The sequence below is a fragment of the Plectropomus leopardus genome, chromosome 24, assembly GCF_026936395.1.
Source record: "Plectropomus leopardus strain MGB_pleo_1.0 chromosome 24, ASM2693639v1, whole genome shotgun sequence".
In the NCBI taxonomy this organism is placed as follows: Eukaryota; Metazoa; Chordata; class Actinopteri; order Perciformes; family Serranidae; genus Plectropomus; species Plectropomus leopardus.
In genome coordinates this window covers 7,794,013-7,814,811 of record NC_142199.1, presented here as the reverse complement: position 1 = coordinate 7,814,811, position 20,799 = coordinate 7,794,013, and the positions used below count along the sequence as shown (strand labels likewise).

Here is a 20,799-nt window from a genome sequence, read left to right as displayed (position 1 = left end):
TTCAGAATGACCCTTTTCACCCAAATTTTTACCCCTGGTCCCTTGCCTCTTGGCTCCTGTAGACAATATTGCTCCGAGATCCCAGAGGTGTCAGCGGGGGCCGGATCACAGACAGAGGGCGTAATTAAAACAGGAGTAAAGATTTTTGTGTCTGAGACGAGCTGATCTTTTTCATAACAGCCCCTGAATGTTTGATGATTTTGCCAACGCAGCCGGGCAAATTAACATTTTGCTGTGGTTCATAATTAAACAGGAGCCAAGGCGACTAATTAAGACGTAAGAGTCGCTGGGGCGAATTACATCGGCTCAACTCTTCAAAGTGACAAAGCCATGCACCTCTACACCTCTGTTAGAGATTAGGAGGATATTTTCTCTTTTGGAAGACGGTAAACAAGAAGTGGACGAGTTAGAGATCAATTTCTTAATCATCTCATCTCCTGCGTGATTATATTTTTAAGAATGACTTTCAAATGGTTTGTTTGTGTGTGGCAAACTGCTCTGCTGGTCAGTTTGCTCTGCTCAAGGTCACAGGGATCAGACCAGGAATCATCCGGTTTACAGGATATTCTCTCAAATCACTGGGCCAACCTGAGGCTTTATTTACAGTAACACACAAACCTGTATTTTGGGTCATGGTGGCTTTGGCAATTCCCCAAATACATTTCCTTCTAAAATGTGCAACACATCAAAACTGTTGCCTCAAACTGAAATGGAGGGTTCAGTTTCCCTGGGACAGAGATGTAAAATGACTGTAGAAGCCATTAGCACCATCACACATCACTGGTTTTGAATATTAATTTGGACCTAAAGGGGCAGTTCATCCCCAGGTCAAAGATACATATTTTCCCTCTCACCTCTACTGCTTTTTATCAGTCTTGATCAAATCATCAAAAAAATAAATAAATTTGAAAACCTCAACAGCAATGTCTCTTTCCAGAAATCATGACCCGGTTATCCTAGATAATCCACAGACCTTGTTGTGAGCAGTTTCATGTTCTACTGAACTACATCTGCCAAATATTATTGTGTAGACGGAGGCGTGCATCTACTGCTAGTTCACCTCACGCCACTGAGCTAACTAATGTTACAGCTCAGCTGAGGAGGCCAATAATGTTTACATCTTATAAGCATGAGCCTCTTGTCCACAAGTTGATGCAATCTTGCAGGTTGAAGGTGTAGATCATTTGAAAGGAAATAGCGGCTACATTTTTCTGCTCACAGCACACTGTTCTCTCACACCCACCAAACAGAACAGGTTGACTTCAACTGACTTTCTAAAAGAAACAACAACTATATAATAAACTATATGACTGACCCCAAAACAACAAATATATATCTATTTTAACAGTTGCCGTTTTTAGCATCATAAAAAGGTTGCAGATCCACTCCGAAACTACCTGGTTAGGTTTACTCACATTTATACTGCCACCAAAGGGTGCCGCCTAAAGGAATATTTAGGTTGTAATAAGCTGCTTGCACAGTCAACCTGTGTGGCTGATGTTTTCAGTGAGAGTGGCAGTGCAACATTGTCTGGGAAATATAGTAACCCAGTCAGGATTTTTTTTTTTTAAATTTTAGTACCACAAGCCAAATGTCATCTAGTCTCATTATATTGGAGAGAAGGCAGACATCTCTAACACTCTGCAACTCACAACCAAAAAAACGAAACCTTGACTAATAAACAGCACTACAAGTAAGAGGGCAAATATGTAGTTTGACTTGGTGGTGAATCGTCCCTTTAAGTTCAAATTAATATTCTATACCAGTGATGTGTGATCGTGCTAATGGCTTCTACAGTCATTTTACACCTCTGTCCCAGCGTGAAAGCAGCCTCCAAATCAAGGCCATGTAACACCATGTGAGGAGATGCACTATTAATATGCTGCACAGGCCCTAATGTCGTTATAGAGCAGAATAAGCACCCTTTGGATCCCCACTGAAAGACTGAGCAGGTTGGTTTGTGCGTGTGTTGCAGCGGAGCCCACATTAGTAATCCTGCCAGCACACTTTTAAACTGGGTCAGTACCAAACGCATTTGGGTGTGTTACCAGCATCTTGTAGCACTCCTTTACTAAACCAAACTGTGTACAAAACACAATGGGAAAACATGGCCCGCTGTGCGAGTGGAAGTACTTCAAATAACCCTTGGAAAATGGAAGAAAAACATACAAGGGGGAGGGAGAAGGAGGGAGAGGTGTGTTTTGACAGACCTGTCACAGTGGTTGCACTTAAAAGGCTTGGCGCCGGTGTGTTTGCGGTAGTGCCTCGTCAGCTCGTCGCTCCGGGCGAATCGCCACTCACAGCCCTCCCACGAGCACTTGTACGGCTTCTCACCTGGGGAATAGGAAAAAAAAGCACCTGTTTCATTGCTCGTCCACCAATCACACATTTATTTGTCTTCTGTAGAATCCTGAATCCAAATACTGGATGCCTTTAAGGTGATGTTTTTGCAGATTTGAGGTTGAAGTGCTGAGATTCTATTTAAACCTTTGAAACGTGGATCGACATCACTTTTCTTGTGCTGCTTTCGAGTCCCTTTCACAGGTATATAATCCTTTGAACTATGAGCAAATTGTCTTTTAAAAAGATGGGGAAAAAGGTAATGAGCAACTTGGTAATAAAGGTTCCACAAATTTTAATAAATTAGTAGATTAAAAAAGTATTTATAAAAAAGCTAGGGGAAAACTCTCTACATAAATGTAATAATTACATATTTAAAATTATGTTACAAAATAATTAACATTTTTAAATCACCTTTTCCAGGTCATTTCTGTATTTTTTTAAAAAAAAACTTTTTTCTGTTTTACTTAATTTTATTTCATTAATGAATTAATCTTTATTTTGAACATGTAAAAAAAATAATAAAACAAAACAAAACAGACAAATGAAGCAAACCAGCCTTACAACTAAGTGCAATGAACAAAAACAAAAAGACACAAAAGAAGGTAGATACACAACCTATACATCAGTCTCAATAAACACATAAATACTCTCTAAAGATGCCTCTAAAACTTCAATTCTACATGTTTGAAGTAAGTGTGCAAGAAGTACACACTTATTTAGTCCTACCATCTTTTTATTTTATTTTTACCAATTCTGACTAATTTGGGGCTAATTTCTATTGTTGCTCATTGCCTTCTTCACATTTTTTTTGGAAAGAAATCAAGCCAATTTGCTCAGTTTGAAAGGATTTAGATTATATTTTAGGTGATAAAGATTCACTTTTTGGGGGAGTTGGAAAGAGAGCAGGCTTAACACAGAGATGGAGAAGCTCCCACTGGTCTCCAATGTTGCTGAACACGCAGAAGAGGAGTAGACGGTAGAGAGAAGTGGAGCGAGAGAAGAAGTGGAGAGGGAGGGGTGGAGGGCGAAGGGGGGATTAGAGGCAAGGTGGATGAGAGAGTGAGAAGAGGAGGTGAGATGAGACCAGGAGAGGGAAAAGTAGAGTAGGAGAGAAGTGCTGCAGAAGTGGATTAAGGCAGAAGAGGCTGCAGATATGCCGGCGGGGGAGGAGGGGAAGGAGGGGAGAGGGGGGTTAGCGATAATTAGGCCAGTCACACGGCATAATGGCAAGGAACCCGCAATCTGCCAGCTGCGTCCAGCTCCGAAAGATGTCACCTGCATCAGTCACATCCCATCTGGAGCGGTGGCTCGCGGTTGGACACACTGACACACTGACCAGCTCTGCCTGAGCGGCTCCAGCACAAAAACGGGCTTAATTTGTTGAATTATCAAAAGGGACAAAAATCAATGGATCAACTGCTCAGTGAAGAAGATTGAGAAGGGTGCTAAAGACGGCATTAGCTTGGTGCTATTATCTGTACCAGCTGTTGTAGAAATTCACTGATTGTTCACGGGGCAGAAGGTGAAAAATCAATAATGTTTACTGTATATAAGTGGTCCAATTAAAGCTACATTTTTGTTTTGAACGCTGCTAAAATGAACTGCAAGCCCATGACAAAGTTATCCTAAAATCCAAACATGTGACCGCTCAAACACACACTCAGCAAGCAGCCATGTCACAGAGCGGCCCATTAACAGGAATCATGCACGGTTTGATGGTGAGAAACAGAGGTGCATGAGGTTACAGCCGTGATGAGGTGATAAATGAACAAGTGAGAAAAGACTGACCTCCAGTCGGCAGTCATGAAATGGCAAAAACACTAATGAATACAAACTGATAATCAATTCTGATTCACTAAATATACAAAACTCTCTTATATGGGGGGTCCTTGTCCTTATTGCACAAGGACATAAACATAAATGTAATAATAATAAATGTTTTATCAGTGTTTTGAGTTTTTTTTTTTTTTTAAATGACTGTATGCATCTAACAAGATGCAGCCATCCCTGAACTTCAACAGCAAATGCAGCAGGAAAACTAGTGCGTCATACATAGATGTTTAAGTCCACTAACCAAACATGAGATTTTGACGAGATTTTAGGACTGAGACCATATTGTTTTAGAAGAGTATTAACAAAATGTATCTCAGTTGGACTTTTGATCACAGTTCACAACACACGGCCTCTTGTCTATTTATGGTCAGCTTTGTGCGCTGTCTATTCGCCAATAGTTTGCAGGGCTGGTGCAGAGATGCATGCCCAAAAGAAAAGCCTACATTTCTGGTTGGAAGGAGAAAAATAGCTGTTTTTTTTAAGAGTATTTAAGGTATTTTGAGTATGTGCAAACATTGTAACACTATCCTTTTAAGAAAAGTAATTGAAGGAATTAAAGAGGCAGGCTGTGTTTGCACAGTCCAACAAGTCTGCCACTGGTGGAAAACTAATACCAACCCTAATCCCTAACCCTAACCCTATTTTGATGTGAAAAACGACATGATAGGACACATTAATCAGACAATGCATGGCTGAATGTAAATGGGAATGTAAGTAGAATATTCATTTTTATTAGCCTTGTAAACAGCTTGTAGGAATATTGTCTTTAAGGGCAAAAAACATAATATTTTGTGCATTTAGAAGTAGTCACTGTTCAATGAACAATTTTCTGCTCATTGAAAGGTGCAGATATAAGTGCTTTTGGTTTAGAGACCCAGAAATTAGCCTTATCCCTGCTATCAATCCTTGCCTGTCCCTGTTGTGGACATGTATCCCTCCATACTGCCTCACTTCCCAGAAACACCCAGAGCAGCAGGTCTGGGCCATCCTGCTCTGGCCAATGAAATTCCCGGGAGGCAGGGATGCCTGAATGTGTTGCCTAGCAATGGAGGCGAGGGGGCGGGGTGTATGCATGTGTGTTTGCGTGTGAGCGTGTGTGTAAGAAGGGAGGGCGCGCTGAAACATGAGGAGGCAGTAGTCAGTGCAGCTGGCTGGATCTGGCAACGGCACGCCGCCATGCCACCGGCCAATTACCGCGCACGCTGGCAGAGCACGGAGGCAGTTGCCTAGCGACGATAACCATGGAGCTGTACAGGGCAAGGGGGGGAGGGATGTGGTGGTGGTGGTGGTAGTGGTGGTGCAGGAGGAGGAGAGACGGGGGGGCACTAAGAGACCAGAGCCTGCAGCAATACATAACCACTCAGCTACCGACTCCTCCAACGATACGCTGCCCCCCGTTGCCTAGCAACTGAGCCCACCCCCTCCCTCAAGATGCCCTCATACAAACAGGCAAGTAGAGCAGGTGCACGCTTCTCAAACACACATTCACAAACTGGATGGGGAAGGTTACTTTTTAAACACAATGTTGCATACAGTCGGACTGATTGGCAGTTTAAAATGGCAATCAGTAACCTAATCCACTGGATTAGCCCCAACCCGGCAACATAATCTGATTATGCTCTGTTACTTTTGGATTACTTTGCCCGTAAAACATATAATGTAGATTATGAAGCTAAGTGGATTATTTCCTCTGATTTAAAGAATTGGGATTGGACAGTGCTGTTTTTGAAAACCATTATTTATTGTGCAGTATTTAATAAAATCCCCATCAGCTGACACCTTTCACCAAAAATGATGCGCAACCAAAATGCTTTTTCCCCTCCGAAAATTTTTAAGTAATCAAATAAGCAATACTTCTCATCCGTAATCTGATAACTGGGTGTTTCCTGAGTCACTGTAATCCCATTATGTGTAATCTGTTACTTCCGAATGCTCTCTCTGAAACACACACGCACACATTCCCCCCCTACGCGCCCTCACTCCAGCCTCTCAGGTGCCAGCATTGAAGTTAATTGCATTCCCTCCATTAGCTGGAGCTGAAGCAGGGCATCCGGGTCTCGGAGGTCATTAGAGAGGCTCTCGGAGAACGCTTTACAGGCTCCTGCACACAACTGGCAGTGCAGGCTTGGAGATGGGTGAAAGGGAGAGGAAACAGGTTTAGTGAGAAGGATGATAGATGGGGGAACTGATGGAGGAGTAAAGCATGTTAAAAAGAGGCATGGGGATTATGGAAAACTGGCAGAGAGATGGATGTTTGGCATTTATCATCAATATGTATCAATAAACATAATTGCACTTATGCATGTCATGATTCAATATGAAGCAGACTGAGTAATGTCAAATGTACCACTAATAAAATAGTGGACTAAAGTGGGTAATTTTTCTTACTGTTTCTTTGACCTGAACAAGAAATCTGGCATTATAAATGTAGAAGTTACATACACTACATGGCCTGAAGTATATGGACACTAAAATATCACACACAATATGGTATGTGTGTGATATTTTAGTGACTGTTCAACATCTAATTCCTCTGGTATTAAAGCAGGCTAAAAAGATGTCTGTTTAAAGGGGGGCTATTATGGTCATTTTTAGGTTCATGTTTGTATTTTGGGTTTCAGCAGGAACATGTTTACAAACACTTTATTTTTTTGGCCTGAATACCTGTATTCACCCTCTATCTGAAAGGCTCCATTTTAGCACCTGTCTCTCTAAGACCACCTCCCTAAAAAGCACCGCCATCGCAGGTGGAGAATGACGATTTGGAGTTTAGCAACATCTTCTACCATGAAAAATCACAAATAAAAGCTTCGAAAACAAAATCTTCACAACAGGACATGTTCCAGCAAGAATATGATCCAAAAACGGGTAGAAATCAACAACATCAGCAACCAAGATTACATGTTTCCTTGATGTGAGCCTGTGGCTCACGTAGCAGTGTGCTTGCAGCTGGGGAGTGACTGTAACTTATAACCTATATCATTGTATATATGTGAGAAAATTAAGAAAAAGCTCGATGCAGGCCACAAAAACGGACCTAAAGTTTAATTTACAGAAAAGAAGTGTAATGTTTTCTTCAATTTGTGGCCTCAGCCCAGAGAGAGAGAGTGGCAAAAGAGCAAAGCATTAAAATGGGAGCGTGAGAGAGAAGCGTATACAGAGAATGACATGTTACGAGAAGACTGATACGGAGCAAAATGAGAAGAAAACCAGAGAGAGGGAAAGATTAGAAAGAGCAAAAAAGAGGAAGATGAGAAAGAGAGGGAAAGAGAGAGAGAGGCAGAATAACCCAACAGTTCTCGTGTTTTACCCGTTCCCTCACCCTGCCCAAAATCTAATTGTACCATTCCTTATCTGCCATAAGCCTATTCACAAAAAGCTCTACAGGGCACTGTCATTTCAACTCAGCCCGTCTAATTCCAGATTAAATCGTAGCCTTTTCTCCGTCAGTAATTTATGGAAATAACAACTAAGAAAAAGAGGATTTGAGTAATGACATCTTTAAACTTGTCAGGATAATGGCTCAGTGAATGGGGGAGCCTGTGGCACCGCGGTCTCTTTCTGAAGAGGGTCGCTCTACTGTACCCCCCCGCCCACCCCCTATTCCTGTCTTCTGTCTTCATCTAGCCTTTGTTTCACTCAACGTCACTATCTCTTCTTCTTCTGCCTTTTCTTTAGCTTTTGTGCTTTCTTTGTGTCATCTTATGTCGACATTTTTCCCCTTTATCATTCCACTTTCCTGGTTTGAATAACAAGACAGGCGTTCTTTGGGAGGATGCTTTTATCCAAAGCACCTGAAGTGACAAGGATAAGCTCGGGGGGAGGGGTTCCCTAACAAAGTGAGCCCTTTATGGGGCTATATGTAACATCATGTGTGTCATTTTATCATAATGACACCAATTTTGGAACAATATACTGGAGAAAGAAAGAAAATGCCTCATTAGCTTACAATTACAGTTTTATAAGGTGATACTTTGATTCTGCAAGGACCTTGTTCAACGTGGGCCAATATAAAGTCCTGAAATTATTTATCTATTCGTTGATTCACCAGAAAAAGTGAATGCATTGAAGGTTCAAGCCATTTTCCAAGAAAAAGTACTAAATGTTACTTATTCAAAATAACTTATTCCAATTTGAGAATTTCCAGTTTAAACATATCTCTTTTATATAATCTGAATGTCATATCAGAATATACATCAATCATTTAAGTCATTTTTTTCAAGAAAAAATGCTAAAAAATGTTTACCTACAAATTCCAAATCCTAAAATTTGAGAATTTTCAGCTCAACCATATCTCTGTTTGGTATAATTTGTGTTTTATATCTGAGAAAATAAACCGTTTAAGTCAACTTTACTACTTTACTAATTCTCAGTTCTAATCTTCAACATATCTCCCTACAAGTTTAATTTTATAAAGTGTTGTTTGGACTAAATGAGCATATGACGTAATGACTTAATGTAAATCCAAATCTTGGATACATGAGATGTTCTCCAAATTTTTGATAAATCTATTAAAGCCTTTTTGTCCATCTCTTGGCTTGTATTGATACTATGACTGGACAGCATCACTGGTCTCTCCAAACTGGCCCAGTTGGCATGGAGTTTAAGCACATGGGGCTGTAGACATGCCACACTGGGGAAATCAATGACTGCATGTCTGTGCCCTTTGTTCCACTCAGGCTGATGCCCAAACCTGTGGCGAGCACCACCGAGGGTGTGATCACACATACAGCGTGTTTTTTTCATTCTTAACATATAGTAGTTGACAAGTTGGCTTTATTTATATTCACACCCCCGAAGATACAAGCAAGCTGGAGCTTGTAGTCAAGTCGTGTGTAGCTTCTGAATCGGACAGCTTTGGTGATCTGTCAACCATTACGTTAAGGGATTTAGATGGTGGGTAGTGAGAAAATTTAATTAGAGAGCCTGTAACTTCATTTAGCGTGATGGACGTCCTTGCTGTACCTCCAGGGGGTAAAACATGCAAGGAAACAGCTATATATTAGAGTCCAGACTGCAGTCCACCATACACCATACTCATAGTCCACCTTGGAAGCTTTCAGATCAAGGGTTCAGGCGTGGAGCTAAGTGGATTTAAGCACAAAGTCTAGTTTGTTTGATTTGTATTGTACCCGGGCACGGTTCTGTGATCTATGCCCAAGTTCACATTAAAAGCTGCTCTTGAGTATTTTATAAGTACTAGTAGAAAAAGCAAGTGTACAATATGTGTGCAGCACATGGCAATCTCATATTCTGTCGTTCTCGAGACTGAGTGTGTTTACATGCACAAAGTAGTCCAGTTTTGCTCTTATTCTGAAAAAGACAATAATACTACTAAGATGTTAACATGTCTAATGAAAATGAATATTCCACTAACACTCCCATTTAGATGCAGCTGTGCATACTCCGATTAACGTGCCCCAACATGTCGTTTATCACGTCAAAATGTGAACAACAGCTGGAGCTACTTATCATTTTGCTTTTTTTTCCCTCGCGATGGCGGACTTTCTTGAAAAAGTCGGTGCTGCAATATTTGCGCTTGTCAAAAGTCTTTCATAATGTTAAAAAGCAGTTGTGTTTCTCCTTCCAACCAGAAATGTGGCATTTTCTTTTGCATGCATTTCTACCACACAGCTCAGCAAACTGTTGGTGAGCTGGTTTGTGTACAATGTATCCATGATGATGCACAGCGCAGACTGTAAACGGACAAGACACTGCGTCGCAAACTATGGCGAAAACCCCCCAGCTGAGAGGAACATTCTGAATTTGCTGTATACATGTCCAAATAATGCTCTTAAAACCCTAATAATGTCGGCATACCTCCCATCTTAATCGAAATATGCTAAATTCAGAAAACAGCTTAATTTGAAACATTTAAACAGAATATGCTGTTTAAACATCAAATTCAGAATAATGTCATATTCAGAATAATAGGAGAATCTTTCTGTGCAAGTAACTGTGGCCATTGTCTCCCAAACATAAATATTAGTAGGTCTAATGCAAAGCTCACCTCCATTGTTTTGGCTTGGGATTGGGACTCTCTCTACACTTTAGCAACAACATAAGCAACAGTCATGTAGCTCATGTGCGAAACAATATTGTTAATGCAAAGATGAGGGGAGGGGGACTCGAGAGCGGAGGCAATTGTACTTTGGCATGATACTAATCAATTGTTCCTAATATAAAAAAAAACCTTTTAACATGAGTGATGGCGACCTCATTTGACTCTAAACACATCCCCATTTTCTCTTGAAATAAAGTTAACCATTTAACGGGAAGTAAAACTGGCTGTAAGGGAGGCCTTAAAATTTATATATTTATTTGTTTATATTATAAAAACAAGCAAAAACAAAAAAGACTGGCTGAGAAACGTGATAAAACTAAATGTTATTTCAGAACCATGGACAGCTCTGTTTGTTCTGCGTCATGGCTGCTGGTGGATGTGTAGGACACAACGCTGTCCGTGGTACTGAAATATCGCTCAGGAGATTAATAGCCTGCCAGTTTTGCATAGCGTTTAAACAGAATTTTTGGCTGCAGCTCCTTTATAACTCCATTATAGCGATCCACAGACAGAAGTGAAACGACAAAGTAGCGGGCTGTGTTTAAAACAAAACATTTCAATAAGGCTATTACTAGAAATGTATTCTCTACCTGATTTTTGGGTGTGCTAGCCACCTCTATGGGTAGCACAGGCACATCTTAGCACACCCGTGGCTATGCAGGTGTGTTGGCTGTTGATCAGTGTCGGGCGGTCTATTCTCCTATTTTTTGTGCTGTCAGGCCGCCTGAGCTTTTTTTTTTTTTACAGTTGATGCAGCATGTTGAATTACAACATCTTTGAGTGAAATCTCTGACTGGCAGTTCAGTTAAGTGAACGAGGACAGATTTGCAAGTGAGGAAAGTAAAAAAAACAACTAACATCAAGACTGGAAAACAGATCAAACTTGTTATAACTGGTTCTGTCCAGCCACGTTTTTATCTGATGCCATCAAGCGGCATTTCCTGAGCATGCAAAAGGTGCCTTTGGCGTTGCGCACTTACACAGACAGAGCAGCAGCTATTTTATAAGTTTGGAATGAGAACAAGTTGGTGTGTCTGCACCTTTAGAGGAGCGGAAGGGAACTACATTTTAAGCCAATTATTTCTACCTGAATTCAAAACATTAGGCTCTCACTTTTCCTAATAATGCACTTAAGAGTTCAAATACACTCCTGGTGTGTTTGGTAAGAACAACACCTAAAGCCAAATGGGAAGTGAACCATAACCCTGCTTATTTAAAATGCCAACAACATTTTTTCTTCCCCCTCCCCCCTTATCAATGAACATACAGATGGCGTCCCTTATGACCTGCCTCTTAAGATTATAATACACTGTGATATAGAAAACATATTTTCCTGGTCTTAAATTGATCCCATCACTATCCCTGTGAACACCCTCAGATGGAGAACCACTGACCTAGACTTACACTATAGAACGCATAGAGGACGGGGAGGGCCCGAAATAAACCGGGGAAATGGCAGCCTATCCAGGTCAATCCATCCATCACTGTGCAGTTACTCAGACGGAGGACAGCTCCCCGACAGGGGTCTGAGTGGTTTGGGATTGAGATGGAAGAGCGAGAGAGTTATAGCTCCTGAACCCCTCCCCCCTTCCTTCTTTAGAAGAACCTTGACAAGAAGGACCCGTCCTGGTTTGGCACAGAGAAGTACTTAAAGAGCGGGATAAGAGAAGTGGGTTTTCTGAAATCATCACATTTTTATCTTAGGTGGTGATATTTTTATATGGCAACAAGGGGACCAAGGTTTAAGCCTGTTCTGTGATTACTTGGCTGTTTTTTTCTTTACATTTCTTATCACTTTATGGGAATATTGTACTTGTTCCAAGAATGTGAAGCGGGGGATTTACCTCAATTATCTCAAGTCAGGTTATCTAGGAATTCAGAACGATGTCTGCCCTGGAAGGATGACTGAATGGATGAACTGGTTGAAGAGCTCACATAAACCATGGATAAATGTAAATGTTAAGACACAAAACAGTCCACACACTCTGGCTCCCTTATGTGCAACATACTGACACATCCGCAAGTGACATTTCGGGCTCACGTTCTTCTACAGACTTAGGGGCCATTTACATGGCAACGGTTCTTGCATGAAACATTGGCCTTTTGTTCACATGACAACATCATCTTTTGAAAATGCAACTCCTTCTGTCGCTATGTAAATTGGCAATGCGCGAATCTTGAGAGAACGATGACGTCACGGTCGCACTTTGCGCATGCGGGTGGTGTCTTTCTACAGTGTATCATTACAAAGTTACACTGCCAACTACTGGCCTGGCATACATACTACAGCGTTTTTCAATTGTTTTGTGGATCCGTGGACATGAGGATCATTTTCACAATGTTATCATATGAATGCGGATTGTTAAAACATGTATTTGTAGATATCACATAAAATTACATCATGTATTTGAGGGGGTATAATTGTATATATATTTCTCATATTAATTTACACCTGTGAGGGAGCTACAGTGTGTAGACTTTTTTTCATGTTGTTGACTGCTACTCCTCAGGTCTAGCACATGCCTTACATGGCTTTTGGATGTGCGCGACTAAAACAGTCCACATTTTACGTCTCTTGCAGGAAAATACAAACAGTGTACCTCCCCAAAAGACCAAACAAATCACCCACATGCAAATTGCCCCGTGGAGTAAACACGTGTGATTGAGTGACTGAGATTTCAAGGAAACACCAATGCACACCCAAATTGATAGAAAGCTTGTTCAGTTTCTGTGTTTAGTGCAGACACTCTGAGTGTGTCTCTTTCAGGCAGCAGCAGCCACTTAGCTGCAGGACTGAGCCTTTTTAGCTTGTCACCAACACTGAGTGTCAATCAAGTTTATTACCAGCAGGTGTATCAAGTGGCTACCTCCTGGTCGGAGAGGTGTCCTCAGAGGTGCCTGACTGAAAGTCTCATAGGGTCACATGATATCTGAACTAATATGCTCATATTCACAAACTATACATTATGTAACCCTGTGTCTCTGAACAGCCCCTAGCCAAACATATACAAGCATACACATGAACACAAAGTTGTATATTAATGTGATCTGAGTGGACTATTCTATATAATTGTATTGAACCAATCTTGAGGTGAAATGAGTATTGCATAGTGAGGAGGCTTTGTAGAAAAGTCATTTTACTCCTTTGTGCCGAGCATGCAAACTAAAACTTTAGAACTATTGATTGATTTGATCGACAAACTCTTATTGTGCTGCAAATACAAAAAAGCAGCACAATATTCCATCTCTAACATAGTGCTTTTTCTTTCAATCATACTAAGTGCTGGTAAAACCAGAAAAGTACCTCATTTGCATTCTACTCATTTTTGAAGGCCATCTTGCCCCTCGAAACAGAGTTACAAGGAGTAGTGGTTTAAAATTTCCTTCATAAAATGGAATAAAACCCTTAAAGACCCTGATACTTCATTTTAATGCTGCCGTTTACATAAACGGACACTTCTTTTGCAGAATTTAAGTTTCACATTTCCAAACCAAACAAATAAAAAAAAACCAAACCAAAACACTGCTTCATTACCAGGCCAATAACGCTGCTCTGTAGGCTGACAATAGCAATTTGTGCTCAGCCTGTACAGATACAGTAACAAGTGCAGCAATTTTGCAACTTTGCTGCTGCACTTAGATTAAATTTTGGGCGTCATATGCCATCAAAGCTGGGTATGCAACATGGAAATCTGTCACAATGCAGAACTGCTTTGCACAAATCTGCAAGAAAAATTTAACCTTAGCTAGCTTGCCCCTGACACATCAGCATACTCGCAATTTTTTATTTTGTTAAGCTTGTTACAAAGAAGCGGAGCATAAAACACAAAATGACATTAAACTAAAATAATACAGTGGTTTCTGTAATTTTAATATTGTTACTAACCAAGAAAATTATTTAGGTTTCTTTGGTTGCTCGTACCAACGACTGTACCATCTCACCAACGATTTTTGATTTTGAGTGTCTGAAAAACCTTTATTTGGAGGTATAGCCATATAGCCTTGACACTTCGCCTGACCCCTCTATCCCAACAAGAATTGGAACACCCTATCGTAGACATGACCATGCAAAACGGAGGAGAAAAGGTGATGTGAAAGAGACAAGGGGTGTATTGGGATTGTGTCCAGTTCTCACCTGTATGTGTCCTCTGGTGGGCCTTTAGGTGAGAGCTCTTGGTGTACACCTTCCTGCACCCGTTGAATTGACAACGGTGGATCCTCTTCTTGTTCTCTGGTAGCTCCCCCACCCCGATAACACACGCCGCCCCCTCCTCTTCGTCCCTCATCCTAACAGGGAGTGAATGTGCCGCCACCAGCCGGGCTGCGCTAAGCCCCACCTTCCTGGCCACCAGCTTCAAGGTAAGCGTCCCATCAGCTGATGCCGTCAGTGTCTGGTTGGGTTTGACGAGGTGCCGGCCGAGTTCTGGCGATGATGGGGGCGTCAGGGAGGTGACGGCGCTCAGCTGGGCCTGGTGGACCCCTTCCATGCCTTCTACATTATCCAGACCCTTAGGTTTAAGGTCTCTTTTCATTGTACCAGTGGAGGGAAAGTTCTTCCGCGTTGGGCAGAGGATGACTGGAGGTGGGCTCGGGGGTTCAGGGAGGCTCGGCAGGCTGGGGAGCAGGGTTTCTGTGAGCTCTTCCTCGCCGTCCTCCTTCAGGTAGGCTGGAGTTAGGAGGCCATCCAGGTCTTGGTCGAAAAGCTCTGAGAGACGCTTGGGCTCCGTCTGCAGGTAACGCTCCAATTCTAGGCAGGTCTGCAAGGGAGAGAGGAAGAAAGGTAAGTTTGGGCACTGAAAATGCCCATCCCCACTTGACAATTTCAACAGCCATCAGATCATCCGATATGCCTTTACACACCACGGCGAGGAAATCTGCGTGGTGCCATCCACTCACCCAGACAAGCAACTTAGCAGCTCTGCCAGCTGTCACATGCGCACATGCACAGATAGCCACCAAGACAGCCAGGATTACCTGGCAGCTCCGCCTCGACGACTGATTACACACTGATTGATTGCAACCGCTGTAGCACGGAACGAAAGCGAGCCGAGTGGATAGCGGGAGGAGAAGTCCTAAACTGAACAGAACTCCTATCAAACAACATTTATAGAGCTTTGACAAGCCATGTGTGCACTGGCTTCCGCTGAGCCAAGATAGGAAGATTTATTCAGCTGTAGTTATGGTCTGCTTCATCCCTATTACTCCAAACACCTCTCCCCTTCGGAGGGCAAATAAAAGACTACATCCCCGATTTGTGTGAACTGGCATCCCTGAGAAGTCTATTACTTTACAACAAGCTGGCAAGGTTCGGAGAGGAGAGGAGAGCTGGCGAGGGGGAAAGAAGAGACGCTCCATGTCCAAGGATGAAGCTATTATGTTTGAATGGACGGCGCCAGTTTGATCCCAAGGATCGTTGTGTATCGCTTGTAGCCGCTAACCCATTTTGACAGCTGAGATGGAGGCTAGCAGCTCCACTGGGCGCGTGCAACTCGCCACTTCATTTGTGTGTAAATAGGCACTGACAGACAGAGGAGCTAGTTCCATTATCAGGAATAAGGTTGTACAGACTGAACACATCAGAGACATTTACAATCTTACACCCCCACTTCGCCACCCTCCTCCTTTCCTTGTTTGCACCTTCTAAAAATAAACCTGCGCTTTTTTTTTTCTCCCTTTTTGGGAGGGGGGTGTCTGTTGCTAAGGGAGTGTAATTTCTCCTCTAAGTCTTCCAGGAACAAAAAAGAATTTGGAGTTGTTTTTTTTTTTTTTTTTTACTGTTTACAGTTTTTGCATACTGACATCAAATTAAAACTTGACCACATCTACAGCTGCCTCCCTCTGCTGTGACATGTTTTTATTTTTTCTTGTGATGGTTTAAAAAAACTTTCAGGTCTCTACTGTCTCCTTGATAGCTGTGGCCAGTGAATTAAATGAGAATTTTTTTGCCTTTATTCTTTCTTTCAGAGCGCAATTAAATATTGAAGGCGGTGAGACATGACGAAGGGAGTGCGCACATGTAAAGAACATCTTTCAACTCATCCACCTCGCTCCCACCATAGCCCTCTGCCTCTATCGATTCTCCCAAATCACCCTTTTCTCTCTCCTTTTTTCTCCTCATTGTTGTCTCCTCCTCTCCCAAGGTGAGGACTAATTATCCGCTAAAACCAGCCAGTTAAAGGGGACTTTATTCAGCAAAACGCTGAGGACTGCAAGGTGAGTGTGTGTGTGAGGTAGAGATAGTTCAAGGGAGCGGAAAAGAGGATAGAAACGGATAAGTGAGAAGGGGGGAAGAAGAAGGAGGAGGAGGATGATGGAGGGACAAGGTGAAGGAGGCAAGAGAGGCGAGAGAAAAAGCGAAAGGAAGGTGTTGACTTCATTTTCTCCGCGGGGGGTGAATCCTTTTTGGAAGTGTGACATTTGGCATAACAGGATCCTGTCAGCGGCCTCACACACAGACGCAGAAAAGGGTTCATGCACAGTGAATGTTAGGTTACGACCTACGGTGATGTGCGAGCTTGGATGTCGGCGGCGGAGGGTGGAGTGTGTGTATAAGTGTGTGCATGCAGAGGGGATGTTTGACGACATAAGAGGGATGAAAGAGGCTGAGGGTGCGACAGACTTCCTTGTCGTACCCCCTCCTTTTCTCCCGTCACTCCATCATGCTCCCCCTTCCTTCCACTGCTCTCCTCCCCCAGGTGGTGACATTAACATTGTAAGAGAGAAGGTCACACAGTTGATCAGCGGTTCCTGTGTGTGCAGTGTGGGTGTATTTGTGGCTCCATGCAATTATGGCTGTTTGTGTGCATAATTTTTGCAAGTGCACGTGTATGCAGCATAATTACGCCGCTCCGTGCGTAATTATGCAGTGCTTGTGTGTGCGTGTGTCTGTGTGCGAAACACCTACGCACATGTATTTGCTGATCTCGTGGCCTGAAGTGAATGTGCAACTTGTGTGTAGGCATGGAATCAAGAGCCAAAAAAGCACAATAGCCAGGATAAAGGAGCGTTCATGGCCCGCTTCAGCTCTGTTTGGACAAATGCCGATCTGGAGAGCCAACATCAGTTGGCTCTGAATAAAGCCAGGGTTCATTTCCTAAAAGGCTTTCGGGATAATTCCGTCATGCAAGCCAGGATAAGCTGAGACAATCCAATGGCTGTTCCAGCAGGCCGACCTCCACCTCCAAACCGGAGGAAATCGCCTTGGTAGCAGGGTGACTTGGGACCAGATTCCAGATTCCAGCATCTCCCTGGAACAAGTCAGTCATCACCAAATTCAGGAGTGCTCCTCTTGAGCATTTCACAGAGCCAGTAGGCAATCTGAGGGAGGAACATGATTCCACTTGTAAGTGAAATGACCAAAATGTGCCCCAACTGTTCACCTGCTTATTAGTGGCAGACCGCCAAGATTAAAATATCTCCCGCCACGTAAATGTTTCATGTTTTTGGAGCTAGATTGTTCATTTGGAGTGCTATTGAGGGTTTCAGGGATGACGCTTTCTGTAGGCTGATACAGAAGTTAGCTTTGTCCTGATTTACTTGTCAAAAAGTCAATGGGACTTTTTACACTGCAGTTTGGATCATTGCAGAAACTAAGATCTGTGGTAAACAAACACACTTACAGGTTATATTACATTCTGATGAAGCATTTAACCAGTTCAGCATTTGTAGCAGACCAGGAAACCCAAAAACCAATTGCATAGGTTAAATTGTCTCGTGATGCTATGCAGTCAATAAAATTTGTGTATTCCAACACTGGACATGGGGACATAGGATGCCGGGGATGCGTAAAACTCAGCATTTAAAATATGTGAATTGTCTCTCCAAGTTTCATCCATTGTCGTCCCCTTGTCTGATACATAAAAAGATCATTCTATGGAAAAGCATTCCCTCAATACATTAAAGACAAATTCAAAAGAGAAACTGCTGCTCCAATCTCCTGCCCAGTGCTTCATATGTTTTTTTTCTCTTTTTTTGGTGCAGCAGGCCAAGCAAAGCACTCCAGATGTCCCTGTCCCCAGCAACGTTTTCCAGGAGGCATCCTGATCAGACGCCCAAACCATCTTAACTGGCCCCTTTTGACGCGAAGGAGCAGCGGCTCCACGCCGAGCTCCCCCCGGACGTCTGAGCCCAGACACCCTCTGGAGGAGACTCATTCTGGCTGGTTGTATCTGCAATTTCCTTCTCTCAGTCACTACCCAGAGCTCATGACCATAGTTGAGGGTGGAAACATAGATGGACTGGTAAATCAAAGAGCTTTGCCTTCTGACTCAGAAATGTACACATTTACACCAAAAACTGATACAGAAAAGGCACAAATTGATGCATAATATTAACCAGAATGCAAATATTTAGGTGTTTGATCCACAAAATTTTCTAGCAAAGGACCCCAAACTCCCATTTCATATGTGCCCCCCTTATGTTGACATGAAACCCACACCCCCGCATTCTGATAAGCACTGCGACTCCAGTGACAGAGATGCACACACTCACAGAGAACGAGACTAGAGACAATAAATCAGAGAAATAAGTGAGTCAGAGAGAAGTAATTTCACATGGCGGATTCTAAATAGAGAAAAAAATAGACAATGAAAACAGCTTTAAATCAAAGAATGGACTCTTACATGATTATTCTTCCCACGAGCATTTCAAAACCACTATGTTTCATCATATGTTCTGAGACCATGGCAATTATTAAAGGCGGCAAAACAAGACAAAGCACAGAGCATCTTTTGAGCAACATACCCACTCAAATCTGAACTGAGGGCAAAGAAAATAAAATGTTTCATACATAAAAATGAACAAATAACACACTTCTAATAACCACGGACTAAAGCTCTTTATACATGACAAATGGCAAGGACCATGCACAACACCAGGACCCTGAAACTAAAGCAGCTGAATGAAATTCAGCCATCATTAATATTATTTACACCTGTGCTTTTCCCGCTGTCAAAATGTCTTCCATGAAAAAGACCTATCACGATCAATCAAGCAGAGTTGTATGAAACCTGTTTCATCACGAGTCACTTTCAGGTTATGTCAGGTGATGTCTCGTCTAATTGGCTGAGCAATGAAAGGCTCCGAACAAATAAGGTCAAAGTTGACATTGATTGAAGTTTGAGCATTGAGGCGTGAAATCAGAGCAGTAGTGCATAATAATGTTGCTTTCTTATTAAGATTTAAGTCAAGTATGAAGATTTAGGGGGAGAATATGTTTTTTTTGCATATAATCACTTAAAAAATGAGAATTGTTGCATTTTTGTTACATTAGGATGAGTAGTATATATCTACATAGTGAGAGGGTCCTCATACACAGAGATTGCCCAAAATGGAAAAAACAAACATTAGCTCCAGATCGAGAAATTTGAGTTGTAGATGACAGAGGCATTCTGGGGGCCTGAAAACACAAACTTTTGAGGCCGGGTTCCAGAGTGTAATTTTTTGAAAACGCCACCCCCTCTGTCGCTGTATACTGGCAATGCACGCATCCTGTAAGACACGCATTATGTTTCAGACAAAGAGCCATGTGCAAGGGGGGCAACAATAACACAGACTACCGAGCTGCGTTTGTGCTGCTGCTACAAATATGAATGAGTATTTTTAAAAAACGCAAAGGAAAGACTTTTCCATTTTTAGTAGGGTCCTTCTCGTGTAATTGTGGCCTTAATGCACAGCTAATTACCTTGATGGTTTTCAGCTGTGGCTTCAGTCACTGGCAGCCTTCAATAATAATTTTAAAAAGATATGTTTTCTGTCTAGTTTTCAGTTTGACATTCTACATAAATTTACTGGATAGCTTTACCTCAATCCCTCTGCAACAAGGGACTGAAGCTGCCAGTCATAACTGACTGGTAAATGATGAGAAATTGTGGTCCAGGTGGCAATAAAGGTCTGCTTTGAGTTCATTAAAACATTCAGAAAATGCACAGTTTAGCAGTGTTTTGTACAAATTGTGCATGGGCGTCAGATTTTTCTCTCCATATTGTTTATCTCATCCTCATAAATAGAAATCCGTGCTACATGTGGGAGAATCAATGTGAAAACACAAGACTCAGCACCCACAGAGGAGTTTATATACTCAAAAAGTACCAACATCGACTTAGGGTTAGGGGTAAGGGTTAGGTCACTGCACAGTTTTTGTGCTTGTGCTTTACTGAGGTATAAAGCCATCCACAATTAAACAGAAAATGCTCAAAAAGCCAATAAAAAAAGTGAAAGTGACCCATAGACTAATGCACTTATGCACACTGAATTACACATGCAGAACACACCTCAGGTTAGTGAGGCTTAAAATACAGCAGGTGTGATAAATATTCGCTGATCACAAGACACGCTTCTTGCAAAGTCGAGTCGTGCTGAGAGCTGTGAACCAGTCCTCCTCACTAACTTCTCTGACTTTTAAGTTAAAAATGTCTTTCTTTCTCCTTCTCCTCCTCCTCTCTGTCTCACTCTGTCCTCCCGTCTTCCACTGGGCCCTTGGCCTGGCAGCTGATCCTCTCTCCTTTCACATTTGGCCTGCGCTGAGCCGCCTGCCATCACCATCAAAGCGCAGGCTGCCT

General features: G+C 42.3%; 1 protein-coding gene across 1 annotated transcript in view; it reads right to left on the bottom strand.

The window, feature by feature from the left end:
* The window catches only part of LOC121963037 (Krueppel-like factor 7), a 50,706-nt gene that overhangs the window by 8,966 nt on the left and 20,941 nt on the right, over positions 1-20,799 (bottom strand). Inside the window, exons 2-3 of the mRNA XM_042513406.2 lie at positions 14,376-14,997; positions 2,211-2,334 (exon numbers count right to left, since the gene is read on the bottom strand). Coding sequence (XP_042369340.1) covers positions 2,211-2,334; positions 14,376-14,997 — 746 coding nt within the window. The remainder of the gene's footprint in view (positions 1-2,210; positions 2,335-14,375; positions 14,998-20,799) is intronic.